Here is a 27,513-nt window from a genome sequence, read left to right on the forward strand (position 1 = left end):
GTCCTCCCCAAAGATCTTTCTCCTGATCTTCACCCTACGCCAGACGAAAGGCTTTTTTGTAATACATCTACAGAAAACCCCAGACATAGGCGTATGGACCCAACCATCTAGTTCAACTCCGACCCGATCTCCCTTTTAACGAAAATCACCTTCAAGCTGGCGCCCACTGGCTTCGATATTCATCATGGCTAAGCAGGACGATGCTGTGGACAACCATGTCTCGGGCCAGAGCAACGAGCCCATGAGCCGCCCAGCTCACGCCTTGACTTTTGATCAAGTCGTCGAGGAGCTTCAGACAGATGCCATGCACGGTCTTACCAGTGCTGAAGCCAAATCACGACATGAAAAGTTTGGCAATAACGATCTTGGCGACGCCGACGGTGTTCAGCCTCTCAAGATTATTCTCGCACAGGTTGCCAACGCCATGACACTGGTAAGTTTATCCCTACGTCAAAACTGCATCGGCCCCCACAAAGCCTGGTTAAGCATATTCCAATGGCTGAACCATATTTCTTACCCGCCCGTACACCACACAAATTACCGGATTGGGTAGCCCAAAGTTCCCATGATTAACCACCCCTGCACTACAATGTACTGACGTCTGCCAAGGTGCTTATTCTCGCCATGGCCGTTTCTTTCGGTATCAAGTCATGGATTGAGGGTGGTGTCGTCGCCTTCATCATTGGTCTCAATGTTACTGTCGGTTTCTTCCAGGAATACTCTGCCGAGAAGACTATGGATTCGCTGCGAAACATGTCTTCTCCCACTGCTAGCGTCGTCCGTGATGGAGACGCCAAGGTTATCCCCTCTGTTGAGGTCGTTCCCGGTGATCTTGTGGAAATCAAGACTGGCGACACGATCCCTGCTGATATCCGGTGAGTAAAAATGTTCGGGGGTTGAATATCATTTACTAATACATACATGCAGACTGATTGAGGCTGTCAACTTTGAGACTGATGAGGCTATGCTTACTGGTGAGTCTCTTCCCGTTCGAAAGAACGAGGATGAGGTTTTCGACGACAACTGCGGGCCTGGTGACCGTATCAACGTCGCCTACAGCTCCTCTACTGTTACCAAGGGTCGCGCCAAGGGTATTGTCTTTGCTACTGCTACATCCACCGAGATTGGTGCTATCGCTGCTGCTCTCCGAAAGAAGGACAGCAAGGTCCGTCCCGTGAAGCGTAAGCCTGATGGTTCTGCCAAGCCTCACCGATACCTCGAAGCCTATACTCTTACTCTTACCGATGCTGTTGGTCGTTTCCTCGGTGTAAATGTCGGCACACCTCTCCAGAAGAAGCTGTCCCGACTGGCAATCTACCTCTTTGGTACTGCTGTCATCTGTGCTATTATCGTCCTTGCCGCCAACGAGTTCAATGCCTCCCAACAGGTTATTATCTATGCCGTCGCCACTGGTCTGTCTATGATTCCTGCCAGTTTGGTCGTCGTCTTGACCATCACCATGGCTGCCGGTACCAAGCGCATGGTTGAGCGTAACGTTATTGTTCGAAACCTCAAGGCCCTCGAGGCCCTTGGTGCTGTTACCGATATTTGCTCCGACAAGACCGGTACTCTTACCCAGGGTAAGATGGTTGCCCGTGGTGCCTGGACTCCTGGAAAGGGAACCTACCTTGTTGAGAACGCTACCGAGGCCAACAACCCTACCATTGGTGAGCTCCGCTGGTCTCGCAAGCAACCTCATGAGCTTCCTCTCAAGACTGGTGGTGATGAGTGCGGTGTTGTTTCTACCACCGATGAGCTTCTCTCCCAGAGCAAGTACTCCTTGACCAAGTTCCTCGAAGTTGCTTCTCTTGCCAACCTTGCCACTGTCAACGAAAAGGCTGGCGAGTGGCACGCCCGTGGTGACCCTACCGAGATTGCTATCCAGGTCCTTGCTTCTCGTTTCGACTGGAACCGTCTCAAGCTCACCAGCCACGATGCCTCCAACCAGTACAGTGAGATTGCCGAGCTTCCTTTCGACTCTGATGTCAAGCGCATGTCTGTCATTATGAAGGACAACCGATCCAGCCAGCTCTTTGCCTACACCAAGGGTGCTGTCGAGCGTGTCATTGGTGCCTGTGCTACTTACTGCCCCGAGGATAGCGAGGACCAGGTCCCTATCACTGATGAGTTCCGTGAGCAGATTCTCCGCAACATGGAGTCTTTTGCTGGTATGGGTCTCCGTGTCCTTGCTCTTGCTTCCAAGCCCTACAACGTCGACATGAAGAAGGGTGACGAGATTGACCGAACCACTGTTGAGTGTGATCTCGTCTTCCGTGGTCTCGTTGGTCTTTACGATCCTCCTCGTCTCGAGTCTGCCCCTGCTGTCCGCGCCTGTCACCAGGCTGGTATCTCTGTGCACATGCTTACCGGTGACCACCCCGAGACCGCCAAGGCTATTGCTATTGAAGTCGGTATCCTGCCCACTCGCATGGACATGGTTGCCGAGGACACTGTCAACACCATGGTTATGACTGCTACCACCTTTGATGGTCTTACCGACGATGAAGTCGACCAGCTTCCTTTCCTCCCTCTTGTCATTGCCCGATGTGCTCCTCAGACCAAGGTCCGCATGATTGAAGCCCTCCACCGACGTGACAAGTTCTGTGCCATGGTATGTTTTTTCTCTCTTGCTATCTGATCACGACTAACGTAAACAGACTGGTGATGGTGTCAACGATTCTCCCTCGCTCCGCCGTGCCGATGTTGGTATTGCCATGGGTCAAGCCGGTTCCGATGTCGCCAAGGACGCCTCCGATATTGTTCTCAGTGATGACAACTTTGCTTCCATTGTCGCTGCCATTGAGGAAGGTCGCCGTATCTTTGACAACATCCAGAAGTTCATTCTCCACGTCCTCGCCACCAACGTTGCTCAGGCTATCGTTTTGCTTGTCGGTCTTGTCTTTAAGGACCGAACCGGTCTCTCCGTCTTCCCTATTGCCCCCGTCCAGATCATGTGGATTATTATGGCCACCTCTGGTCTTCCCGACATGGGTCTCGGTTTCGAGCGCGCCGTCGCTGGTATTATGGAGCGACCTCCCATCTCTCTCAAGACTGGTGTTTTCTCTCTCGAGTTTGTCATTGACATGACCGTCTATGGTGTCTGGATCGCCGCTCTTTGTCTCAGCTCCTTCGTCCTCCGCATGTACGCCTTTGGCGATGGTGAGCTCGGTGAGGACTGCAACGACCGATACAGCGACAGCTGTGAGACCGTCTTCAAGGCCCGTGCTACCACTTTTGCCTGTCTTACCTGGTTCTCTCTCTTCCTTGCCTGGGAGATGATTGACAAGCGACGATCGTTCTTCCGCATGCAGCCCAAGTCCAAGCTCTACTTTACCCAGTGGATGCACGACATCTGGCGCAACCAGTTCCTCTTCTGGGCCATTATCCTCGGTGTTGTCACTCTCTTCCCTATCCAGTACATTCCCGTCATCAGTGACACCGTCTTTAAGCACAAGGGTATCACTTGGGAGTGGGCCATTGTCTTTATCGCTGCCGCTTTGTTCTTTGGTGGTATCGAGGCATGGAAGTTTGCCAAGCGTGTCTACTTCCGTCACCAGGCCGCCAAGTCCCAAGGCACCGACTGGAAGGATATGGACCTCGAGCAGCGCACTTTCGGCGAGTACCTCACTCCCGACTCCAGCGAGGCCAGCGTTCGCCACGACTCTGAAAAGGTCAACGCTGGTGCTGCGCGCCAGAACTCCAACAACGAGAAGAAGGCTTGAATGAATGAATGAAAGCTACACTATGCTATCTAGATAAAAGGGAAACGCAGCTCAACGGCCGCATGACACTCGCTGAAACGCGAGGTGCAACGGGACTAGTGGAAGGGTTCCAATAAAAGGTGGAAGAGAAGGAGAAATAAACTTGGGCTCACTGGAATGTGAGTTCTCTACCAGAGGAGGACCCAAAAAGCCCGCACGTTGGCCGTTAATGAAGGAAGGGGATATACCTATTTTATCTACTAGCATAAGAGAGTAGTTCTTAATAATGAAGTTAAATTAAATAACGTCTATTGTGATGTGTATGTCTGGGGGTGATGGAACGTGAATCATCACTGTAAAATTAATTGTAATTGTGTGGTCTAAATTTCTTGTGAATGTCTTACAACATGGTGTTCATTTAAACAAATACGAGCTGGTATGACCTGAGTGGTTCCTGACAAGTCACATTCACGTCCGTGCAACCAAAGTCCCGTAGGATCTACACCAGCATGGGTTACACAAGCTAGGGCTTACTTCAACCATATCTTGACAACATCCCTCAATTGCTTACTCTTCACACTCTCATCCATCAAAATGACAGACTCGACAGCCAAACCAAAGAACGAAATGAAGGTTCTATCCCTAGGCCTTCCCCGCACAGGCTCTGCCTCAATGGCAGAAGCCCTCACCAGACTCGGCTACAAAAACGTCTACCACGCCATCCAAGCCATCGACAGCCCGGAAGACTGGAAAATTTTAGAGAGAGCCTGCGACGCTTCGTTCCCTAATCTGCCGTCTTATACGGGAAAACCGTTCACCCGCGAGGAATGGGATGAGCTCTGGGGTCACTGCGAAGGCACCACAGATGTAGCATCTATTTTCGCACCGCAGCTCATAAAGGCCTACCCGGACGCAAAAGTCATCCTCGCCATCCGTGACTTTGAGCCATGGTTCAAAAGCGTCGACCAGAGTGTTTTCCATCACCTCTGGAATCCAATGGCCCATTTCAGCGTCAACGTCATCGAACCCCTCGTCGGATCCGTAGCCGGCCGCTCAGCGCGAAAACAATTACTCGGCTTATTCCAAGCGCAAACCGTTGACGAAGCACGCGCCAACGCAAGAGAGACGTGGGAGAGACATCATCGGGTTATTAGAGAGATGGTGCCAGAGGGACAGTTGCTAGAGTATCGCATGGGACAGGGTTGGGGGCCTGTGTGTGAGTTTTTGGACAAGCCGGTGCCGGAGGAGGAGTTTCCTTGGGTTAATGAGGCGGCGGAGTTGAAGAGGGTTATTAAGGAGAAGATTAAGAGGAATATTGCGCAGGCTGTTGGGGTGGTTTTGCCGTGGGTTGGGGCTATGGCTGTTGTGGGAGCTGGGGTTTGGATGGTGGTTAGGTGATGTTGATGTGTCGTTGGAATTGTGTTGGCTGATGGTTGCACTCATTGTTACACGACAGTTGAACATCACCAACCAAGTTTTAGATCTTACGTAGTACAAGATAGACTACTCTTTAGCTCAACGTATAACCAGAATTAGACTACAATTCACGCCGAAATATCCCCCGTAGTATCGATCTACAGCTCTCTCATCGGTCAGTCTTATCGTCTTGGCATACCACTCGATGATGTCTTGCAAACCAGGGTACATCTTTAATCACGCAAACCTTGGTTTTGTTTCTATCGTTCCATTTCCAGGAACCGACTACTGCGCCAAGACCACTAATTTAGGCTTTAAAATATGCTTATCGCAAGCTGGCGATCTCTCGACGTCATGGTCTGGGTTTCATGACGCATTTGCCCCGAGGGTATGATGGCGAGATGGAGTTAGAATTAGAGGAGAATGATGCAAGTGGTCTGTGAGTGGTGGTTTGGAAGAGTATATAAGGGCAGGTCTATATCCTTTGGACGCTGAGATTACACTCGTATCATACCCATAACTTTAAACCCTTCAAAATGGCATCTATTATGGAAAAGATCAAGGAGACTGTTGTTCCCTCTAATAATGAGGGTTACAGCAATAATCCCAGCTCTTATGATAATGAACCCCCCAGCTACGAGTCCTCCCACTCCAACAACAACTCTGGCATCTACAACTCTGTGACAGAGAACAACGCCCAGCGTGAATTCAGCTCTAACAACGCTGCACCACTTGAGTCAACCAGCACTCACAACGAGGGCGTCCGAACAGGTGACCAAATCAACTCACTGGTAGAGAACATCCCAGGAGTATCTTCCTCGAACCAGAACAAGTCTACATCGTAAGTCGCATTCTTCTATTATCTACCGCATGAATGTAGCTAATTCTTGGTAGCGATATGCCTTCATACCAAAACAACATGCACCGCGACACCACTTCCGACACCCCCTTTGATGCGGCTCGTGCTCCCCCTTCTGCTTTGAAGAAGCATCTTGGTGAACCTACAATTGAGCATGATTATCCCCATGATAGTTCGACAAAGAGACATGCTTCTGTTAGTCACCAGGAGGAGCACTACCTTAACTAGGAGGGTAGCATATGGATTTTGATGGTGTTGTGTATAATTGGAGATAGTGATTAGAGTAGCGGATGGCCATTTGTTATATCCTTGATGCCAACTCGACAGAATGTGAATACGTGAGATGCAGTATCATGGTGTTGCTGTACTATTAAGCTCTCTGATCCGTACCCAAAGACACGTTCCGGCCGTCCCGTCCCGTCCCGGCTCCACCGACCGGGCGCTATCCTCCATCAGGCAATTCCGCACCGGGTCAGCGCCGGACACTCCGCCAACTTAATTTCGAGACCTGATGCAGGAACCGAAACACATTCTGATACGGCTTAGATCAGACAGACTCTAGTTCTAGATGCTTTCTTCCGACGAGGCGTCAGATGAGATGATCAAGTGACCCGAATGCCAACCGGCCGTTGGATGGAGCTCTGTTGAGCCGGGTGGGTACTGGATGAAGTTGGTATGATCTGAGGATGCTGTTCTATCAATTGGAGATAGTGCCATGGTTCAATTCATATCAGCTATTGGTGTCTGAACTTGAGTAATTGCCATCGCAAAGAGACCATACGTGAACTCAATCTCCATGACCATTCAACCGCACAACATCTCGACTCTCACCTTCAAACTCTCCTCATGGCTGTACTCCCGGCCTATTTCTCCCCGATGGATCTCACTCCACCAAACCCCCTACTCTAACTGGCGCGGTTAAATGCATCTGGCTAAATTGAACCTCTCCCAAATAAACTGTCAAGCGCTCCCGTCATGACAAGCTATCCTATTCTAGGCCAGTCTCTAGCTTGTCTGTTGATTGGTGAGGCTAAAAGTGAAGCTGAGACTGTCATCGTAGTCGCACCCCCACGGCATGATAGCAATTGGACATGATGGATGAAAAAAATTGAGAATGGCCATGTGATGGTGTCTGGGTATATGAACTGTGCTTTTCTCCTCTTTATCAGCAGATTTTATTTCACGATAAATCAACTCATGATAAGTTCAGGCTATTCTAATTGATCCTTTCTTTTTAATTATCTTGTCTTGCGGCGACATTGCTATCGCAACTCCACATTGTGACACTCAACACGAGGTCCATAAGAGAACCAACTCCCGCCCACCTTCCTACGATTGACGACTCTACTCTACTTTATCATTCCTACAACTACAACCAATTCTCTCCTCTTCATCCTCCCCTTCAAACTTCAATCGCAGCAAAAATGTCCAGCGTATGTCCCCCAATTGCAACCCCGCCATGCCCCTCATGACGTCTTAGCTGACCCCTCATAGAATCTCTCCTTCGTCCTCAACAAACCAGGTGACGTCTCCTTCGAGGAACGTCCCAAGCCCTCCCTCGCAAGCCCTCACGATGTCCTCGTCGCCGTCAACTACACCGGTATCTGCGGTTCCGACGTCCACTACTGGGTCCACGGCTCCATCGGCAAGTTCGTCGTCGAGGACCCCATGGTTCTAGGCCACGAGTCCGCCGGAACTGTTGTTGAGGTTGGCGACAAGGTCAAGACCCTCAAGGCTGGTGATCGCGTCGCTCTTGAGCCTGGATACCCTTGCCGTCGCTGCCAGAACTGCCTCGCTGGCAAGTACAACCTCTGCCCTGATATGGTCTTTGCCGCTACGCCGCCTTATCACGGTACCTTGACTGGTTTCTGGTCTGCCCCCGCCGACTTTTGCTTCAAGCTTCCCGACAATGTTTCTCTCCAAGAGGGAGCCTTGATCGAGCCTCTCGCCGTCGCTGTCCACATCGTCAAGCAGGCGCGCGTCAAGCCTGGTGACTCTGTCGTTGTCATGGGCGCTGGTCCCGTCGGTCTTCTCTGCGCTGCCGTCGCAAAGGCCTACGGTGCTTCCAAGATTGTCAGCGTCGACATTGTCCAGAGCAAGCTCGATTTCGCCAAGGACTTTGCTTCCACACACGTGTACGCCTCGCAGCGCATCGCACCCGAGGAGAACGCCAAGAACATCTGTGATCTGGCCGGTCTTCCCGACGGTGCTGATGTAGTTATCGACGCGAGCGGTGCCGAGCCCTCAATCCAAGCTTCTATCCACGTCCTCAAGAACGGTGGCAGCTATGTGCAGGGCGGTATGGGCAAGGCCGACATTACTTTCCCCATCATGGCTTTCTGCATCAAGGAGGCCACCGCGAGCGGATCCTTCCGATACGGCGCTGGCGATTACCCTCTTGCTGTTGAGCTTGTTGCCACCGGCAAGGTGGATGTCAAGAAGCTCATCACTGGTATCGTCGACTTTAAGCAGGCCGAGGAGGCTTTCAAGAAGGTCAAGGAGGGAGAAGCGATTAAGGTTCTTATTAAGGGACCTAATGAGCAGTAAATGGAAGGGATGATGATGAATGATGACTACGAAAATTGGAGATTATGGTGGGTGATGGCGTTAATTGTCAGAGAGTAATATGCTATAGCATCAATGAATGCACTTAATGGACTTGTCTGTTCAGCTCTTTTCTGCGCTTGTAAACTTGATTGTGACTCTCCGTAGAATGAGCCTTGAGCTTTACCTAGTTGAGCAAATGCAAGGGAAGGATGAGAGGCCCCATGCCAACTTACGAATAGCCTCATTCATCTAATTCCGCACTGCATGTCTTGTTCCGCACACACACACTAGTTCAAACGGCTGACCAGCACAGCCGAAACATCCACTCCAGCTGTTACGTCCTAGTGTAATGAGACAGGATTAATTCTCGTAGAGGAAAGGAATAATTCAGACTGTCTTTGGTGGAAGCTTATAAACTCTAGTTTGACGACTACTAGATACAGAGTACGATACCCTACAAATACAAACATCCCATCAAGGGAGGGAAAGAGAGTCAAGTCCCTTGAGAAAGTGATCGACACGACATGGGTCTTAATGAATCCTTCATGCCTGCACCTCAATCTTCTCCAACCAATCATCGTCAACCAACTCGCGCAGCTTTCTCTTTTCGATCTTTACATTCCAACCTAGATCAGCCCACTTACACCGCACACTTCTTGTCGAGTTAGTAGTCCTGTCAAGCCAGGTTTAAATAGGAGACAAGCTAGAAACACAGTTTATTTCTAAACGAAAACGCCTCGTCAACATACAAGTCAGTAATGGCTTTGTCGCACAGCCCAAACACTTTATTGACTATCGATTCCAAGCGCCACCCCGCTTGTGTCCAAGTGTGTCTAAGTATGTACAGTCGGCAATTATCTCCCGTGGCCAGCCTTGTACAGGGGTCGGGCAGGGTACCATTCAGCTTGTTAGTCTCAAACATGAGTGTCTGGACCAGTACAGCGTGTGATAGACTCCATGCCGACGCCCAGGTAGCAGAAAAGTTGGCCACCTAAGTCTTGGGACACAAAGATAATTAGTCTAAGAAGCCTAGTCTAAGCAGCATAAGGTGACCTACTAATTTCGTCTCTTATGCTTGCAACGGTCAACTTTTCTGATGTCCTGAGGACGACTTCAAGAGCAATGGGAAGTTAATTATATCCCCATGCAAGGAGTTACACAACCCATATCACTACTGAAGCCACCGAGGCACAAAAGCATTTATTCAATCTCCTCTCAAACGCCTCTTCCTGATCCACCACACTTGTACGCCCAACGGTGCTGGTCAAGCTTGTTCAATGGACAGCTGGGTGCGGCTGAAAGACGCTAACGCAAGCCATCCGCCAGGGGTCCTTGAACATGAATCTGCCTTGGGCTTGTTTGTCTAAGGGGAGTGAGTCAGTTGGATGGGGGTATAAGGCTGCCAAGCTGCTCTCGTTCTGCCCAAGACTTGACTTGTTAGTATCGCATTTTATACAGCAGTGACTCGCAAGATGACCCAACAACCACAGGCCAAGACGGAGCATATTCTCCAAACACCACTATGGATTGTTATTATCCGTGGCTTTCAGTTTCTTTTCTCTCTCATCATTGTCGGTCTATGTGGATGGATGATTCATGATGCTGGACTCCCTGAAAACTCCCTCTGCATTGCTATTGTAAGTACCTCAACTCAAACCTTCGACAGCACTAACACCTCACAGGCAGTCCTCTCCTGGATAGTAATCCTCTACAGTCTCTTGTCAGAAAAGCTCCCTGCCCTTCGAAGCTTATACCACATCATTGCTGTACTATGTCTCGACGCATTGATGCTCGTTCTCTGGCTCGCCGCCTGGGCTGCCACTGCTTCACGACGAGCCAAGTATGTTGTGCCCGTAACCGTGGGTAACTGCTACAGTGACGGCAGTCTTATCGATAGCAAGAACTGTAGTGTTTTCTACAAGCGTGATGGAGAGAATGTCATTCTCTTCAAGACTGGTTTGGCTATCTTGGCTGCCATTGCTGGATTGGGCGCCTTGGTCTGGTAAGTTGCACGTCTAGTCTCATTTGTGATATACTAACTGTAGTTTAGGGTCCTGTTCATTGTTACTTTCGTCTGGAGTCTTATCATGTTCCTCCGAGGACGCAAGCAGGGTCGCTTCGCTATTGATCTCTCGGGCTCGACAAACAACTACCAAATGGAGCCCAAGACTGAAGCCCAGGTCAATGTTCAGCCTCAACCTACACCAGTTGCTCCTCAATACCAGCAACAACCTGCTCCTGGACAATTCTCCCCTCAACAGCAGCAGCAATACCCTCCCCAACAACAGCAATACCCCCAAACGACACCCTCTCCATACCAACCAGCCCAGAGCCCATACCAGCAACAAGGCGCTTACCCTCCTCCTCCCGTATCACCCTACGATCCTCAACAGGGCCAGCAGCAGTTTGAGAGCCAGCAGAATTACGCACAGTATCCTCCTCAGCAATACCATGAAGCCCCCGGAACTACATCGCCTCCTCCCCACCAATACCATGAAGCCCCAGGAACTACGTCGCCTCCTCCCCAGCAGCAGCCTTATCCTGTTCAGGGTCACCCACAGTAGTAGATGAAATGAGAAGGAAATAATGGATTGATGAGATGGGGTGAAGTGTGGTGGAGTTTTAGTCTTTCGTTTAACTTTTGATACCAATGATACATGCAATTTAGGAATACAATGAGCTGTCTTCGTGCGTTTTGACATTGCAATAATAATTATCGCGTACTCATATTATACAGTGTTCCAGATAATAATCTATAGATATCAATAGTATAGTGATCAAGGAAGATACTACTGTAAAAACTGTTAACGTACTGCTGCAGACATTGAACTGTATTCTCAATAACGTACTTAATAAGCGAGTTGGCCAGACAAGCGAGTTGGCCACTTTTCATCACCTAGATAATAAGATTATTTATTAAAATACTATAACCTATTAAATCAATTAAAACTAATCGCTATCTTCTTTATTAATGACCTCTATTACCTCTTGATAGGTCCTTGCATTATGCCCAGTCTTGCTGTATATGCTATAGCGCTGAATACCTAGCCTAACTGACCTTTCTTAATTACTACTCCTTAATGATTTGGCTACTACCTGCGTATTAATATCTATCTAATTAATTTAACTCTAACTATTTCCTATAGTTATCTTGCCGCTATCTTATAGTTAGGTCCTTTTAACCCTCTTTACCTAACTAAAGGTTATATTCTCCTCTTAAAGCTCCTAAACCTTAGCTTATAATAATACTATCTCTTATATATTTTCCTTTAATGCCTTAGTATTAGACTTAATAGTATTAATAATAGACTCTAGAGAGCTACTTTTATATCCTCTGATTTATTTCTAAAGGTATTTTAAATAAAAATTAGCCTTAAGGACTATCTTTAATATCTTTAGGGTCTAGGGTTAAGCCTAGCTGGTATCCCCTTTAGGCAGTATAAGAGTCTATAGCTATATATTAAGCTTTAAGATTATATTTTCTAGGTTAAAAGGAATAAGCCTAGCTCCCTTAAAACCTCCCTTAATATTATATTCTATAATAATAGCCTAATAAGTAATATAAAAAATAGGGAAGAACTTAATCTTAGTAATATAGTTTATAGAGTATCTAATAAGATAATTAATTTCTTAACTATAGGCTATTTTAAGTAGCCTAAAGCACTTAATATTAAAAGGCTAAAGTAAATAAGAGGTATAAATAAGTATATATAGTATAATAATCTTCTTTTCCTTATAGTATGCTTTAAAGTTAGCTAAGTAATGACTTTTATAGCTATTAAGGATTAAAAGGTAATACTAACTGACTAATCAGTTAATTATATACTTATTAAAGTGCTTAAGCCACTTAAGACCTATCTTATTATTTATCTATCTATTTTAGGTTATAGTAATAGCTTAATTAGCCAGGAGGCTGCTTCCTTTATATCAGTTATAAAGATAATACTTACTTATAACTATAATAAATAGCAGGATAGCCTAGCTTATTATATTAATCCCTTTAATTATAGTAACCTATTTTTAATTTTTAAGCTATATTAATTTTAGCTTTTTATACCTTTTGTAAGAGTACAGGTAGCATGCTGCACTTTCCCAATAGACCAAAAGATCAAGCAGTTATGGCACAATATGCCGTAACTATGCCACACATCCATATATAAGGGGCCCAAGCCTTCTGCAGAGGTTCGGCGACTTCAATACCCTTACATATAATATAATATTATAGTTAAATTATAGAATCTATTTTATTTAAAAGAGTAGATATTACTTAGGGCTCTTTTTAACTTAAATACCTAAGGGCTTTCTCCCTAGGTATATATTATTAAAGAAATAGCTAATTAACTTCTTACTAGTTATAATACCTAACCAGTTAATTAGCACTAGGCTATTAATTTTATTAATTAATAACTAGATCTTAAAATATAATATCTATAGAGGTATAACTATAAGAGATCTTTATATAATAACCTAGCTTTTATTTATAATTAGTTTAAGCTTATATAAAATATAATTATAAAATATAATATCTAGATTAATAATATCTAGAACTTTAATAAGATTAGCTTTATAATAGGTATAATTTCAATTAGAAAAGTAATTATAAAAGTAGAAAGGTGTAAGGGTATTGAAGTCGCCGAACCTCTGCAGAAGGCTCGGGCCCCTTATATATGGATGTGTGGCACAGTTACGGCACATTGTGCCATAACTGCTTGATCTTTTGGTCTATTGGGAAAGTGCAGCATGCCACCTGTACTCTTACATTATAAAGGTATACCCTTCTTTTGGTTATTAAGAGTATTATAATTAATATTATATATCTTAGAGGTATATCAGATACTTAGTTTAGGGTTATTCTAAAGGGCTTAAAGAGCAAGATTGACTTGAGCTTCTTTTAAAGGCTGCGACATTTGTGGTAGTTGAGATTTAATTGATTTGATAGTGTTAATATAAGGTGAGGGATTTTTGGCCAACTCGCTTATCTGGCCAACTCGCTTATCAAGTACGTTACATTAATTTAACTACCCACCAAAGTAACTCTAGATAGACTTAGATCGGATACAGACAATAAGTAACCTAAGAGCAGGTCTAAAGTGGCATAAATAGACTAAATTATCTTCTTTTAGTCTATGGCTACATTTAATCTCTTAACCTCTAAGCACGCGTGCCTAATAATCTGCATCATCACCCTCTTCATCACCTTCTTCATCACCCTATTAATCACCCTATTAATCACCCTATTAATCACCCTCTTCATCGACCTCTTCATCCTCTTCATCATCCTTATCGACCTCTTCACCCACCCGCGCAAAAATGGCGACAGAGGAGTAAAACGATGCACATTCAGGCTCACTCTCAGCGACCATGTAAACAGAAAGAGCAAGCTCCTGGTGGGTAGTCGTGTCGGGAGCGTGGTTAAGCCAGTGGACCTTCTCACGGCTATACCCATCGAGATGGCGGAGCGGGTTCGGAACATAGGAGTCGTCGTCGCCGCGGTACCAATCATCAATACATAAGTCTGAAAGGTCTTCGGTTATGCAAAATGTGTTTTCAAGGTCACTGTCGTCGTAATAATGACGTCTCGAACGGCGCGCGTTGGGATTATTGGCTAACTCCGCCAGGCGTTCAAGCTCCATCTGTTTCGATTCGAGTTCGCCTTCGACATACCGCGAATCATCGAGTACCGCGCCAACACTGACATTACACACAAACCGCACAAGGGCTTGGTAGACTACCATGTCAATGCCTTTGAGCATATGATCGATCTCCTTGCAGGATGACTCGGAAGTATGGGGGTAGCGGCGAGTGCATGTGAAACCGATGATATGTGCTATTATAATGAGTTAGCTCCAGACTTACAAATGGCCGAGACTGCTTACGCTCTCCAGTAGATTTTATCTTTTCGATAAGCTTCTCAAGATCAGTGTAGAAGTGGGTGGATTCCTGATCCAAAATATGTCTTTGGTTTGCCATGAAACCATGGCCCCAAGTTGACCAGACCAGGTTGTACGTCAACATTACCCTGTGACCTTCGGTAATCGGCAGAACTTCATGTTCACAAGCACTTAGGAAAGCGGCCCATTGGATGGTTTCTGAATGCTGAGATGCCCCGTCGAACTCGACTTGTTGACCGTCATGTCGAAAGGCAATCTGTCCACCTTTGTGAGCGACCGGTAGACAAACCACGAGTGAGCCCATCTGACGACCCAAGTCTGGATTGTTGACAAGGGGCTGAGATGTGTCTGATTCAGCAGAGAATACCTATACAGTATGTTAGCAAACATAGAGACCGCATTTGTTAATTGGATACTCACGTCTAGCTTGCACAGCTCAGCCTTGACTGCAACCGCTCGTTTCTCTGAGTGTTTGCTCTGAACCAAAGTCTGATTGATCGTTTCAAGAATGCCATACGCAGCAAGGTTAAAGTCCGTCCAGATGTTGTCTGCATCCATCGTGACGGGGGTATTCAGCTGGGTGGTGTCATCAGCCAGGGGAAGTCTCAGAGTGGAATATCCGTCCCATCGAATAGCAACCTGAGCATTGCTAGAGGTTGTGTCGCCTTCGGTTGTGTCACCTCCGGCTGCACCATCATACTGAACATGACCTCCGATGGCAAAGATTCCTTGTCTTTTGCCAGTACAGAGGATACGTTTTCCAGAAGGTCTTTGAAAGGACAGGGGCTTCTTCCTGTCGATCTTCGAGTTCGACTGAAGGTGTTTTCTCGCGTACGAGAGAGGGGTCAAATACGGGGAGTCCCATGATGATAGTCTTGTGAGAGTTGTTGTGAGACTTGCTGTGAGACTTGTATATTTAGAAGAGAGGAATCCTTCAGTCAAGGCGGGACGGGATGGCCTCTTTTATATCCTTTCTGACTTTGTTTGAGTTTTTTTGCAAAGTCTTGAGTTTCTCAACATACTTTGGATACTCACTCACAAGTTCAACACATACTACCCACAGACTAAGCTTAATACGTCACATCCTCGAAGTTAGATGGATGGCTGACTCTTCTACTAGATAGTAGAAAAGCTGACCCCCTAAGTCTTAGAGTACAGAAATAAATAGCCTAAAGGGCATAGTCTAAGCAGCATAAGATTACCTACTAATTTCGTCCCTTATGCTCTGATCGGATACCCTGAGGCTCCTCCAATATGTGACCGTTGGATCAGATGCCTGTAAACTGAACTCCATGATGGCCTCTTGTTGGTCTAGGGATCAATGCTAATAGGCAGCAATAAAGTGGCTTTGGAAACTTGCGAGAAAAGATCAAAATGCTTCAGAAGTCTAATCTAAGTTGTATAAACGGATATACTGAGTCCATCTCTAATGCTTCTGCGGCCAAATCCTGATCACGGGGGCGTTATTGTGGACAAGGCATACTCACAGCACCACAAAATAATCACTTCTGCCTAGAGATGTCTAAAGATGCCTGGATCTCGACAAAACCATGAAAAATAAACGAACAACCTGAAGATGATGACCTTTGGTCGTGATGTTGTACTTCAACTCAGACCCCAAAAAGGAAGGCGGTCAATGTCGTCAAAATCCATTCAATCATGGGCTCACTTCACCATCTCAAGCCCGCAAGCTTAGCTTCTCGTCCAATATAGCTTCAATCGCTTCTGTCTAACGAATATACCACGACCATCACGACGATCGATCATTAATACGGGTCTTATCTTTCAACCGCTTCCTCCCTCCCCCCCGATCCGAGGCCGCAATGGCCACGCAAAACCCCCCAATGCCTCAAGAGAAGCTCGGCGTACCATCTCGAAACCCTCTACCTCTATCTGCGTCGCAAGAAGCACAAGTCCGAGATATCTTTTACCAAAAAGTGCGAAAAGAATGCGCCGACGAGATTAAGGGTGTGTAGCGGCCACATACTCTGGCCATCAATTACTTGCAATTATTAACAATTTTTAGCCTTCGCTGCATGCGCTCTAGGTCGGACCTTTACAGTATCATTCGCCTGCCGAGCCGAACACCGCGTCATGAACAATTGCATGAAGATCCACGCCACACAAGCAGCGCACGACGAAGCACGAGAGGAGTGGTTTGCCTTACGGATAGAGCGACAGAAGGAGAGGGAGAAAAAAGCGAGAGTCGCCCAAGCTCAAGAAGACTTTATGCGCGAGTGGTGGGGGTTGCCGGAGCACGTGAGGTTATCGAGACAGAAGGAGATGGAGAAGAGGGGAGAGAGGATACATGGACTTGCAGCGAGGGATCGACCGAGGGATTGATAAGATAAGCATATGGCGTTGAAGAGAATGGGGGAGTATTGTAAGAATAAACGAGGTAAATGAGGAATTGTACAGTAGCCAGTTGATGTCAACTGCAGCGATGACATTCGATGGAACAGAAAGAAAGGTTGTATCCATGCAGCCAGTAGTATTGTCACCCAATATTGAAACAACCTGCGGCCTCAATCATCAAGATCATCCTGGATACTTCTCAAGAGGGCAAGAAACAAATTGTGACGAGCTAGTTGCCGCCCAGCCTCTTGATAGTCTGTAGTATTTAGTCTATATTTTAGTCTTAGTAGTTGATATAATGGTTCATGTATGCGACGATGGGGTTGCATGCATCAAGCGGTCAACGTTGAAGTTTCAGTCGAGTCGTCACAGGAAGGCAAAGTATGTCAATTAACTCCTTTATTCTTTCTCTTTTTTCCTTTTAATTAAGACAAAGAGAATACTCCCATTCTGTAGAGTCTGTCTCATCCTAGCCATATCTGTAATTCTCAGCCATGTAATTCTCAGCTCCTTCAATGACCGTCTCACGCATCCATCACATCAAATCACTCCTCAAGACCAGTAAAAACCATCCCCGGCCAACCCAAGTCATTTATGCCCGCAGCCAATTAGACCCCGTCTTCCCCTCACTCCAGCGCGTCTCCAGAGCGCTTAGCATGCCTCCTGCAGTGTGATTGTCCCCCCGATTGGCTGACAGGGATGCTATTTTCGTGACCCCCTTGTCCAGTGTTAGTCGGAGCGCTTAACGAGGGGAATAGAGAGAAAGAATATAATATTGATGAGACTTCTTTCGGTATTTTGTTTCTTGGTTTTTTATTATTGTTGGTTACGTCTGTTTGTTTGTTTTGAAACACCGTAATTTTGTTACCTGTTGATCATGAAGCGGTAGCAACATCACCTATACCCATCTTTGATACCCTGGATTCACATCTCTTAAAGTATCGCATCTTTAATCGAGATACTGTTTGATACAGAATGTCTACTCCAACCCCAGGAGGGTTCTCGCTATTTCCGAGCCCAAACGCTTCTAAGCCACCGCCTACTTCACGCAATCAGACCCCGAAACCTCGTCGCTCTGAATCTCGTGAGCGAGATCTTCGTTCCGCTACACCACAAACCATGGCTCCAGAACCATCTGAGCCTGTTTCGCCACCGAGAAATGGGCGACAGACGCCACAGAATAGAGCCCAAACACCTCAGAGAGCTCAGACACCCCAGGGACAAGCACCGCAAAATAGGGCACAGACACCACAGAACAGATCCCAAACGCCACAGGGTACACCTCAGAACAGATCACACACCCCAATCGAGTTCGATCCTATTCGACAGCAGCAAGAACCAAAGCCCGTCAAAGTCCAAAGACCAAGACCAACCGTACAAATCCCAGGTCGTGCCGATACCGGCAACATCCAAGGCCCCGCGCTCGTCCGCAACAGCAGTGATCGATCTCGAAGCTCCATTGCGAAACCTCCTCTTGGTGGTGAAGCCACTGCGCAACCCCTCCGATCAATCTTTCCAGCGTATAACCCAGAGCTGCCGCTGAACCAGCAACACTATGTTCCCACCGAGACTCGACCAGCTGAGATCCCACGAGCAGTTATTAGTCGGCAGACATACCATGAAACACCCGCCGGAGCCGCACCAAGAAACCCACCGGTTCGAAGTCCCGTTATTAGCCCCATGAGCATTCAATCCGCGCAGTCTTCGTGGCCCCATCGTGCTGCCCAGCAACAGGAGCCACCGCTAATTCCGACGGTTAGTTCGAATGAACTTCTCAAGAGTTATTGGAAAGTCGCAAATGGATGGCAGGCTTCAGCATCCGAGGGAAGGGTGTACTGCATGAAGTTGACACAAGAAAAAGATGCGCCTGTCTACAGTCTGTCGTCTGCGACGCAGCCATTTTACAATCTCCGCTTGGATCCAACTTCGGCTTCGGCGTATGTAACTCTTACAAGACATGATCCCAACAAGCCTTACAAAGCACCCAAGCCTGAAGCAAGTTCTTCAGCGAGCAGTATTATTAGCGGTGCTGTCGGGCACAACTCAGGTAGTAAAGTCACCGACACGAAGCATTGGCAAGAAGCTCTTACCACGACTCTGGAGGAAGAGACGAGGAGACATCCCCCCAACGATGGCCTCGTTGCACTTCTTATGCCCTCGCCGGCTACAAAGATGGCCATCGAGAGATCACAAGACCCCGCATCTGTGATGCTGGCAGAAAGGGAATGCGCACGTCTTGTGTGGGATGAAGATAGTTCCCATCACTTCCTCGTCCATCCCGCCCTCGCAACCCCCTTCTGCGTCACCATCGAGCGCTCCCCCTCATGGTCCCGCGTAGAATACACCCTCGAACACAACGAATCACCCCAACACCTCGCCAAGCTTACCCGGGATGGCACCGGCAGCGGCTGGCTAGAGATCGACACAGGCATCGCCTCAAAGATAGAGTCGTACTTTATCGTCGACGTAGCTGTCACGGCACTCCTCCTCGTAGCGCAAGGCGACGAGAAAAACAACCCAATCACAGAAGCCTTTGAGCCCCCGCCGCCTCTGATCCTGACAGCCAAGCAGGAAAAACGTCTGAGCAAGAATGTCAAGCGCGAAGAAAAGAAAAGCAAGAAGCGCAACATGGAGGCGTTTGAGATTGACGTTGAAAGCCAGGATGAGAGTCTCGGCAAGGGCAAGTCAAAAGACAAAGAGGACAAGCTACCTTTTTTGATCAGGGTGATTGTCAAGATCGTCAAGGGTCTATTTGCGTGCTTCATCTGGCTGCTGACGATAAGTTTCCGGTGTGTCGGGTTCGCGTTCAAGGGATGTTATAAATGCATCGGATCAAAGTATTAATGACATGACGAGATATTTGGAGGCATGGGAATTTTCACGTATTTTCATATTTTTTGTATCATATATCATACACCCACGGCGTTCTTTCTCGAATGGGGGTATCTATTAGCTTTTGCCAAGTGCAAACGTAACGAATAAAACACGAAGGAAATGACCAGCAAGTAATTTTCATCTCTATCGCTTTCTTGTCCGCACCATAATCTTCTTTCCTTTGCGCGTGCTTCCGCCAGATGTCGCCGTCTTGGCCATTTTTGCGCGCTGGATCTCGAGTTCGCCCTCGGCGTCTGTGAGGACTTTTAGCTTTTTGCGGGCATTTTCGAGTTGGTGGCGGAGACGACGGAGGGCCTTGGCGCGTTCAAATTCTGCGTCTCCTTCTTTGATCTCCTTCTTGTCGTCTTCCTCGTCCTCCATATCCAGGTGTTCTTGTAATGTTTCCTCGCGCTGCTCTTCATCATCCATAAAGATAATCTTTCTAGGCGCCTTGGGAGCGGTAGCAAAGTCGAATTCCGAATCGCTGTCTTCGTCTTGGTCCTCCTCCTCGTCGAGCTTGTCGAATCCTCGGGTAAGGACTACCTGCTCCTCCAACTTGGCCACCTCTTTCGCAACAACCTGTCGCATCGTTCGAACGTAGCCCAAATCCTGCGTCTTGAGGAGTCGCACGGTGTCCACATCCATGATCTTGTTTCCTCGATCGCCCTGCACCGTTCCGGACCATTTCTTTCCATCCTTGAGTTTGGAGCCCGGCCCGTTGCGGGACATCATTCCAAAGTAGAACTCATCCTCGTTTCGCTCAGAGGCCTTGTCGCGGAGGTTTTTGAGGGTGGCCTTTTTCTTGTTGAAGTCTTTGGCTCGGAGGGAGTAGTCCTAGACTGGTGAGAAGCTGGTTAAATGGTGGGATAGCGAAACAAACCTTGTGTTTCTCGAGAAGACCGAGGCGACGACGCTCTAATGGTTGAGCGCGCTCACGGTGAGGTCGCCTGGCGACGGCATTTCGCATAGACGACATTTTGCTTTGTGGTGATGTGATATGTTCACGCCGTGAAGAATGGATTGTCTAGAAGAAGAAGCGGCAGAATTATTTTCATATTTTTGGCGGTGTGGCGTAAGATAAGATAAGCATGAGCACAGCCACAGTTGATGTCTAGTTAGACATGATCACCGGAAGCTAGCTTCACTTCCGCCGATTAAACACGGATAAGCTAAAAATATATGGTTAATTTGGCTTGGCTGTAATGAGATGAAGCTTGTCGCATTCGTGAGTAAACGTTTCACTTCATTTGTTCATTTGATCTAGCTCCCTCAATTCAGTGGCTTGCCAGGGGTTTCAGCCGGTCAGCTTGTTTGACTTTTGGTTTCCAAGGCACGCGACAGCTAATGCACCCCTGAAAAGCCAATGCAAGTGCTGACTCTTGGTGATCTGCAGCTAGACGAGTATCGCAGCCATCCTAACCATAGCTGTTAAACACTGTATCTGTTTATTCTGTATGTCTATCTATTTGTAGCCGTCTATCTCAGATATTATTAAACGAGGTCTGTACTCATCTAATTAATATCTCGCGTAACTCGTTTGTTTTAAACAACCACCGTGCACCGCGTATTGATCTCCCTGCACTCGATATGTCATAGTGCCTGCGGATCTCACGTCAATCGTCTAGTTATTCTTAGAAAGCTTGCGTGTCAGAGTGGGGAGACAGTCAATAACTGTTTTACTCCTTGTCTTGGGATCCTTGCTTACGGTGGCTTTCATCGTATAAGATCTGGCTTGTCCCCTTTCATGCCAGCATTGAGTGTCCATGGACCTGGATTGAATTGCATTCCCTCCTTTTCTTTCCTTTTTGTGTATTTGGTCGTAATTATGGGCGTGGCTTTACCATTTACAGCGTCAAGGGCGTTGCTCTCACTCTTCATCGCAGTGGTGGTATTTTATTGTTTCTTCCACCAAATACCGACGTACCGTACTCCCAAGATCAATTTTATTCCTAGCAGCTATGATTGGAGTCGACACAAGTTACAACATCCAGTTGAATTGAGTAGCATGGTCAAACCTCCCCGTGGGTCGCCTGTGAATCTCCCCCGAATTCAACACGACTTTTCCAACCCCGAATTGAGAAAACGAGAGCTCGCAACCGCCGATGTCCGACGAAAAGAAATCCTGCAAGCTTTCAAAAAGACATGGAAATCCTACGAAAAACATGCTTGGGGACATGACGAACTCAAACCGTTGAGCTTGCAAGGCAGTGATCCTTTTGGCGGGTGGGCCGCTACCATCTGCGACAACCTCGACACGCTATGGCTCATGGGTTTGAAGCGAGAGTTTTACAAGGCCGTCGACTACGTTTCCCGCATGGACTGGGATCTTCCCACGAGCAACGGTTTCAATGTGTTTGAAACCACCATCAGACATCTTGGCGGTCTACTTGCGGCTTATGAGCTCAGTGGTGAGAGCGCCTTGCTGGCCAAGGCAATTGAGGTGGGGGATTTGCTGTACGCTACCTTTGACAACGAAGAACACATGCCGCCGCATACTATACATTTTAGTGACCTAAAAGACGGCAAAGGTCGTCCTGAACCGAGACAGAGTACGGCTAGTCTGGGGAGTATGAGCATGGAGTTTACTCGTCTTTCGCAGCAGACGGGTAATCCCAAGTATTACGACGCAATTGACTTTATCACCAAGGCATTCGAGAGGACACAAAACGAAACTTCTATACCTGGACTTTGGCCGATTCAGATTAATGCGCAGGATGGATTCAAGGTTACCGACAATACGTTTGGCTTGGGTGCTAATGGCGATTCGCTTTACGAGTACCTCATCAAGGAGTATGTTCTCCTCCAGGGTCTTGAGCCAAAGTACGAAAAGATGTATCTCAAGGCTGCCGACGCTGCAATTGAACATTTAATATTCCGACCGATGCTACCAGAGAAGGAAGACGTGCTCATGCTGGGTGAAGCCACTGCCTCCCCTCGAACGAAAGAGGTCCGATTGAGGACAGACGTGGAACATCTCACTTGTTTCGCAGGAGGCATGTATGCTCTCGGCGGTAGAGCCCTTGGACGAGACGACCACGTTACAATCGGCGAGAAACTAGCTCGAGGCTGCGCAAAAGCATACTCTGCCTATCCAACCGGCCTCATGCCCGAAATCGTCCACGTCGAGCGCTGTCCAACTCTCGAACCCTGCGAGTTCAACCCAAGCTCCCAAAAAGAACCCCTCGGATTCCGCGCCAGAGACACAACCTACCTGCTCCGACCCGAGACCATCGAGAGTATATTTTATATGTACCGCATCACCGGAAAGGAAGAGTTTCGCGATATTGCGTGGGATATGTGGCTTGCGGTCCGCGCTGCTGCCGAGACGGACGAGGCGTTTGCGGCGGTGATGGACGTCAATGCGGATGGGGAGATTAAGCATAAAGACTCCATGGAGAGTTTTTGGATGGCTGAGACGTTGAAGTATTTTTATCTTATTTTTGCGGATGAGGAGCTTGTTAGTTTGGATGAGTGGGTGTTTAACACGGAGGCGCATCCATTGAGACGGATGGTGAATTAGGTCTTGTTAGATCTAAATGATAGAGAGGAGAAATAGAAAGAACTTGACATTACATCAGGCATCGTGCGGGAAACGTCTCCGGGCCGGGCTTGGCTGCGGCCATGGGAGTCGAGGGGTTGACAAGGCCATGTCCCATCAACAAACAACAACTTAAGCCTCAAAGATTCCACTTCAATCTATCATAAGCCCTGTACAGCCAATAATTCATACATTCTGCAGGCCGCGCCACTTCTCCAACTGTCCCTCTCACGCCCTATGGATACCGGTTGTCTCACTGTCCCTCTACGAGACAACGAATAAAAAAAAGCCAGCATCAGCCACCACCAAGTCCATCCATGTTATTCCAGTTCGACATTAAGATAAGCCACTCCTCTTCTTTGTAATATAGGCAAATTCGTCATAATTTGAAAGACTCGCTCTTGTTTCTGTCTCTTGACGTCTCGGGGGATATGTTCAACAATTCAGGCGACCAGGGTTCGAGGCAACCTGGCGCTTCTAACCACAATTGAAACATGATTGAAGTGACTGGATATTTTCTGTTAGTGATCGATTCAGTTCAACTTGGACGTGCTGACTAACCTGTATTGTTGAATCCGCCTTGGGTCTGGTTATGGTTTTGTGTCTGCATCGTCTGTTTTAGCATCGTCTGTAATTCGAGAGTGGCCTTGTTTTGTTCGGGGAGATAATGTAGTTTTCACGTCTTGTAGCATTCTTCTTTTCTTTTTATTTCAGTTGAGCAGAGCCACGTTTAAATGCTCGTGCTGCTTGCTCACGCTACGTATGCGTTGCTCATGAGCATGGAAAGCCGGTGCTCATGAGCAAACACCCAAATCCACCTTGCTCACGAGCTGTCTGGAGCAGCTGCAGGAATGTTTTTGTGGGTAAATTTACAAGGTTGACAAGGTTGACCCTGAAGATCATCCTTATTACACTTGGTCAAGATATGTAACGAGCCTTACTTGCATAGACCACCAATAGGATGTTGACATGCTCGCCCAAGCTGCCTGCAAGGTGGATTCAGGCACTTGCTCACGAGCTCAAAGAGCCAGAGAGCGCCGTGAGCAAGACCTAGTTGCATCAGTCGGGTATTATACCTGGCTACCTGGGGAGCCTCAAACAGATCTCACATAAATCCACACTCTGCGGCGAACCATAACAATGGGCTATAATCAAGTTGCCTTCTTCCCTTTGTGAATAAGGCAGCACCTCTATCCTTTTGTGTTTGAAACCAGCCAGAATGACATCCGTTTCAACCCACCCGTTTGTTGATCAGCTCCCAGTCAATGGTGCCACTTGTGCTTCTAGGGCTGAAGAGACTTTGGCACAGTTGGATGGACTCTTTGCCGGCTTTGTTTTCCTACATGAAATAGAACCCGCTACCACGTGCACAAACAGCCTTCGAAATGGCCGTTCGAGGCAACCTCAAGTCGGAAGAGCTCCCTGGACCAACACAACAGATGGACAGCCTTGTCGCGCCCGCGATATGGCCTGGTCCTCCATCCGGGCTATTCGCAACGAAATGGAAACTCTTTGGAGCCAGTTTGTCAACGTTGCGGGCAATCTGGAAAACGTCGCTGTCAACAGAATTCTTGCTGACTACCAAGACGCCAAGGGGCTCCAACAAACAGGCGCCGTCGCTCTCCGAAACATCTTCAGTGGGCCTGTTCCGAACGATCTACGCAAGGTTTTTGCTTTTTGCTGCTTGTCTTATGTTGCTTCGCATCTCTTGTGCGCCAGAAACATGCTGGCCCAAGGTGACATCCTTGCTGGTCTTCGACAATGGCTGTATGCCCTAGACAGAGAAGATGAGCGGGAGGCTTTCAAGCTGCTTGTTCAACACCTTTGGCCTGAAGCTCAGCATCATTTACACTCCATGGACTCGGTACATCCTTTCCAATCCGGAACAATAGACCCTTCTCTAATCAACATCCAACCAACAGTGATGTCTCCGATCAACATTCAAAACTCCGCCTATCCACAGCAGGACCCTGAATTTTCTCTTGATCTTTTGGACATCTCTAACCTTGATCTGGGTTCACAATCACATCATTTGCAAGGTTACGACCCGCGGCCATCGTGCCCTTTTATAAGGTCATGGACGCCGATGCAATTGCCCTATGATGCATCACGACAATCGCCATACGATGCCGATCCGCCGTTCTCAATCCCCTCAAACGACCCCGAAACGTCGAACCACCTTCAGCAAACCTCTGTATTTAGAGCCGTGTTACAGTATGTCCAAGAGAACGCTGACTTCTGGTACAACATTGCTGGTCGCGGACTGGTATCAAGGGATTTCCGGGAGTGCCTTGCCTGGAGCCAGGAGAGGCTGTCACGAAAGATGGAGATACAAAGATCTTTCATTCACCCCTTGCTGCTAGAAAAGGCGAAACGCGACTTGGTATCCCGAGGTATTATCACCATCATCGAAGCCTTTGTCGAGCGAGGATTACTGCAGAAGCGACAGGAAATCGAATTCTACATACAACTTGCTGGAACTGTGCGCAATAACAAACCCCAGAATTCGTCCTTGGCTAATTGTTTCCAGTGTTTGTTCGATGATCAAGTGTCATTTCGAGAGTTCTGCGATTGGATCTATGGCTTTCGTCAAACCTCACCGCCGCTTTCTGTACCTATGATGCAGACTTCGACTTCTGAGTTCGTTAACCCTAGTCATGTTCTTTGTAAAAAGTCTGCTGACAAACTATTAGAAAGCCCTACTCATGTAGCCTGTGTTGGTACAGAAGTTCTCGATCCAGCAATTTGAGGAGACATACCAATTTGGTGCATGTCAAAAGCGAAAGGAGCAACCGCACGAACCAACATCATCGGTGAACAGTACGGATGGTATTTAGGTCTTGAGGAACTTTATTTATGAGTAACGAAATAAATTGACGGTCGCAACCTGGTATTGTTCAAGCCCAGTTTTGGCTGGAACCTGATTGATATGTTTTCGTGCCCACGCAGCCTGATTCGGATCGGATCATTGACTCTTTGCATAGTTAACTCATGACACTTGTTCGCGGTTTCGTACGTGAGTCGATACTAGGCCGGCTTGGCAGCGGCCATCTGGGTCGGTTAGGTGAGGCCATGTCTAACTCAACGAAAGGAGAGCGATAGAACTTCTCAGTGGTTCTCAACTAAAACGATCCAGCAGTCAGTATAAATAGAGATCAAACTCAACATACCTATTTGTGTTGCGTGAATGCGAATGCAAAGGTGCAGGAGTTTGCACACGGCCCATCAACAACGTCAGCCTCAATACCCCATTTCAATATGCATGAAACCCTGCACAGCTGATTATACATGCATTCCCCAGCCACGTCACCTCAAGTCCTAGATCCGCTGGCCAAAACTTAATAAATGGCTCGTTTTGATGGCCAGACCTTGAGGTGACTTGGCTCTTGTGACGAGTATGCTTGATGAGTTGTAAAAATTGCCTTGTTGAGTTGTGTTTCCCTGCTTGCATTTTGTCGCAACATTGTTTGTAATCTGAACATCGTCTTGTTTCCTCGAATAGTTTGTGTATTCTTCACGTTTTGTAGCGGCTTTCCGTGCTTGTGAGTAAATTTACTGGTCCGCATCTTGCTCGCGAGTAGCCTGGGGGAGTTGTAGTAATGTTGCTCTTATTTCTCCGTAAACACAATTGACAAGATTAACCCTGTCTTTTGCCTTTTCTATGCTCAACAAAGCGTGGTACTGAGTAAATCTTTGCTTGCATCAAAGAACTGTTGGACATGTCCTACTTGGAACCAGGAGACACTGCCACGAGAGTAGAGCACAAGACTCTTTCATTCGCCTACTGCTTCCTCTAGTTGTTATATAAAGCGTCATTTGGATAGTTTCTCAAGTAGATCAATTGGTATCATTTATCTGAGTTCGTAGTGTATATATTCATATCTTCTTAAGGGGCAACTGCCGTGAGGGGTAGTGTAGAGTTACGGTGAACTATAGGATGGTATCGAGGAACTATTTATACAAGAGACCAAATTTGACCACCATAGTCTGATAATTTCTGCCCGACCTTGGCCTGACTGACTTGCACGACCGAATTAACCATGGCCATTGGCTACATGCACTGCCAAAGCCTCAAGCATGACAGATCACTCCCCTGTGTGCCAACCATCCCTGTAAAACTCACGCTGCCTTTGCTGCATAATTATCCTTGTCGTTGTTGTGTTGTATCGTGGTATCGTTCGTGCTAGGTCTCGGCCTATTTAGGGCTCTTTCGGAAGACCACACATCAGTTGCTGATGCAATGGTTCCTGATTCATTAAGCCACGCCTGCAACATAACAAGTTCTGTTCACCGTTAGTAACGGTGCTGGAAACAAGGTTCTGGTGGTATACG

At 47.3% G+C, this 27,513-nt stretch overlaps 13 protein-coding genes across 13 annotated transcripts; 9 read left to right on the plus strand and 4 right to left on the minus strand.

Annotated features, from left to right (window-relative positions):
• Positions 1-184: 184 nt before the first annotated feature.
• Positions 185-3,960, plus strand: FGSG_04919 (calcium-transporting ATPase 3; the record flags this gene model as incomplete). The annotated part of the gene is made up of 4 exons (XM_011325088.1): positions 185-433; positions 610-875; positions 928-2,611; positions 2,658-3,960. 4 exons carry the CDS (start codon positions 185-187, stop codon positions 3,720-3,722), a joined length of 3,264 nt encoding a protein of 1,087 aa, XP_011323390.1. The 3' UTR covers positions 3,723-3,960.
• A 335-nt stretch (positions 3,961-4,295) lies between these two features.
• On the plus strand, positions 4,296-5,252 carry FGSG_04920 (uncharacterized protein; the record flags this gene model as incomplete). The annotated part of the gene is made up of 1 exon (XM_011325089.1): positions 4,296-5,252. One exon carries the CDS (start codon positions 4,296-4,298, stop codon positions 5,097-5,099), a length of 804 nt encoding a protein of 267 aa, XP_011323391.1. The 3' UTR covers positions 5,100-5,252.
• A 401-nt stretch (positions 5,253-5,653) lies between these two features.
• On the plus strand, positions 5,654-6,204 carry FGSG_04921 (uncharacterized protein; the record flags this gene model as incomplete). Its single annotated transcript, XM_011325090.1, has 2 exons — positions 5,654-5,958; positions 6,012-6,204. 2 exons carry the CDS (start codon positions 5,654-5,656, stop codon positions 6,202-6,204), a joined length of 498 nt encoding a protein of 165 aa, XP_011323392.1.
• Positions 6,205-7,335: 1,131 nt separating this feature from the next.
• On the plus strand, positions 7,336-8,686 carry FGSG_04922 (uncharacterized protein). Its single transcript, XM_011325091.1, has 2 exons — positions 7,336-7,409; positions 7,471-8,686. The coding sequence occupies exons 1-2, from the start codon at positions 7,401-7,403 to the stop codon at positions 8,521-8,523; spliced, it is 1,062 nt and encodes a 353-aa protein (XP_011323393.1). The 5' UTR covers positions 7,336-7,400; the 3' UTR covers positions 8,524-8,686.
• A 1,309-nt stretch (positions 8,687-9,995) lies between these two features.
• On the plus strand, positions 9,996-11,087 carry FGSG_04923 (uncharacterized protein; the record flags this gene model as incomplete). The annotated part of the gene is made up of 3 exons (XM_011325092.1): positions 9,996-10,160; positions 10,206-10,525; positions 10,574-11,087. The coding sequence occupies 3 exons, from the start codon at positions 9,996-9,998 to the stop codon at positions 11,085-11,087; spliced, it is 999 nt and encodes a 332-aa protein (XP_011323394.1).
• Positions 11,088-11,236: 149 nt separating this feature from the next.
• Positions 11,237-11,528, minus strand: FGSG_04924 (uncharacterized protein; the record flags this gene model as incomplete). The annotated part of the gene is made up of 3 exons (XM_011325093.1): positions 11,237-11,276; positions 11,373-11,408; positions 11,509-11,528. 3 exons carry the CDS (start codon positions 11,526-11,528, stop codon positions 11,237-11,239), a joined length of 96 nt encoding a protein of 31 aa, XP_011323395.1.
• Positions 11,529-12,389: 861 nt separating this feature from the next.
• Positions 12,390-12,677, minus strand: FGSG_04925 (uncharacterized protein; the record flags this gene model as incomplete). The annotated part of the gene is made up of 3 exons (XM_011325094.1): positions 12,390-12,397; positions 12,474-12,479; positions 12,581-12,677. 3 exons carry the CDS (start codon positions 12,675-12,677, stop codon positions 12,390-12,392), a joined length of 111 nt encoding a protein of 36 aa, XP_011323396.1.
• A 1,083-nt stretch (positions 12,678-13,760) lies between these two features.
• FGSG_04926 (uncharacterized protein) lies at positions 13,761-15,279 on the minus strand (the record flags this gene model as incomplete). Its single annotated transcript, XM_011325095.1, has 4 exons — positions 13,761-14,350; positions 14,400-14,781; positions 14,835-15,063; positions 15,170-15,279. 4 exons carry the CDS (start codon positions 15,277-15,279, stop codon positions 13,761-13,763), a joined length of 1,311 nt encoding a protein of 436 aa, XP_011323397.1.
• Positions 15,280-16,167: 888 nt separating this feature from the next.
• On the plus strand, positions 16,168-16,824 carry FGSG_04927 (uncharacterized protein). The gene is made up of 2 exons (XM_011325096.1): positions 16,168-16,382; positions 16,441-16,824. Exons 1-2 carry the CDS (start codon positions 16,238-16,240, stop codon positions 16,755-16,757), a joined length of 462 nt encoding a protein of 153 aa, XP_011323398.1. The 5' UTR covers positions 16,168-16,237; the 3' UTR covers positions 16,758-16,824.
• A 920-nt stretch (positions 16,825-17,744) lies between these two features.
• FGSG_04928 (uncharacterized protein) lies at positions 17,745-19,717 on the plus strand (the record flags this gene model as incomplete). Its single annotated transcript, XM_011325097.1, has 1 exon — positions 17,745-19,717. The coding sequence occupies one exon, from the start codon at positions 17,745-17,747 to the stop codon at positions 19,611-19,613; it is 1,869 nt and encodes a 622-aa protein (XP_011323399.1). The 3' UTR covers positions 19,614-19,717.
• A 70-nt stretch (positions 19,718-19,787) lies between these two features.
• On the minus strand, positions 19,788-20,619 carry FGSG_04929 (uncharacterized protein; the record flags this gene model as incomplete). The annotated part of the gene is made up of 2 exons (XM_011325098.1): positions 19,788-20,477; positions 20,524-20,619. The coding sequence occupies 2 exons, from the start codon at positions 20,617-20,619 to the stop codon at positions 19,788-19,790; spliced, it is 786 nt and encodes a 261-aa protein (XP_011323400.1).
• Positions 20,620-21,468: 849 nt separating this feature from the next.
• On the plus strand, positions 21,469-23,348 carry FGSG_04930 (uncharacterized protein; the record flags this gene model as incomplete). Its single annotated transcript, XM_011325099.1, has 2 exons — positions 21,469-23,114; positions 23,222-23,348. The coding sequence occupies 2 exons, from the start codon at positions 21,469-21,471 to the stop codon at positions 23,346-23,348; spliced, it is 1,773 nt and encodes a 590-aa protein (XP_011323401.1).
• A 1,052-nt stretch (positions 23,349-24,400) lies between these two features.
• On the plus strand, positions 24,401-25,930 carry FGSG_04931 (uncharacterized protein; the record flags this gene model as incomplete). The annotated part of the gene is made up of 1 exon (XM_011325100.1): positions 24,401-25,930. One exon carries the CDS (start codon positions 24,401-24,403, stop codon positions 25,928-25,930), a length of 1,530 nt encoding a protein of 509 aa, XP_011323402.1.
• Between the last annotated feature and the right edge of the window lie 1,583 nt (positions 25,931-27,513).

The sequence above is a fragment of the Fusarium graminearum genome, chromosome 3 (genome assembly GCF_000240135.3).
Source record: "Fusarium graminearum PH-1 chromosome 3, whole genome shotgun sequence".
Lineage (NCBI taxonomy): Eukaryota > Fungi > Ascomycota > Sordariomycetes > Hypocreales > Nectriaceae > Fusarium > Fusarium graminearum.

Excerpts from the sequence above, each read along its gene's own strand:
- FGSG_04927 (XM_011325096.1), top strand. The coding sequence starts at position 16,238 with ATGGCCACGCAAAACCCCCCAATGCCTCAAGAGAAGCTCGGCGTACCA. Across the intron at positions 16,383-16,440 it reads ATGCGCCGACGAGATTAAGG|CCTTCGCTGCATGCGCTCTA; the intron begins GTGTGTAGCGGC and ends AACAATTTTTAG.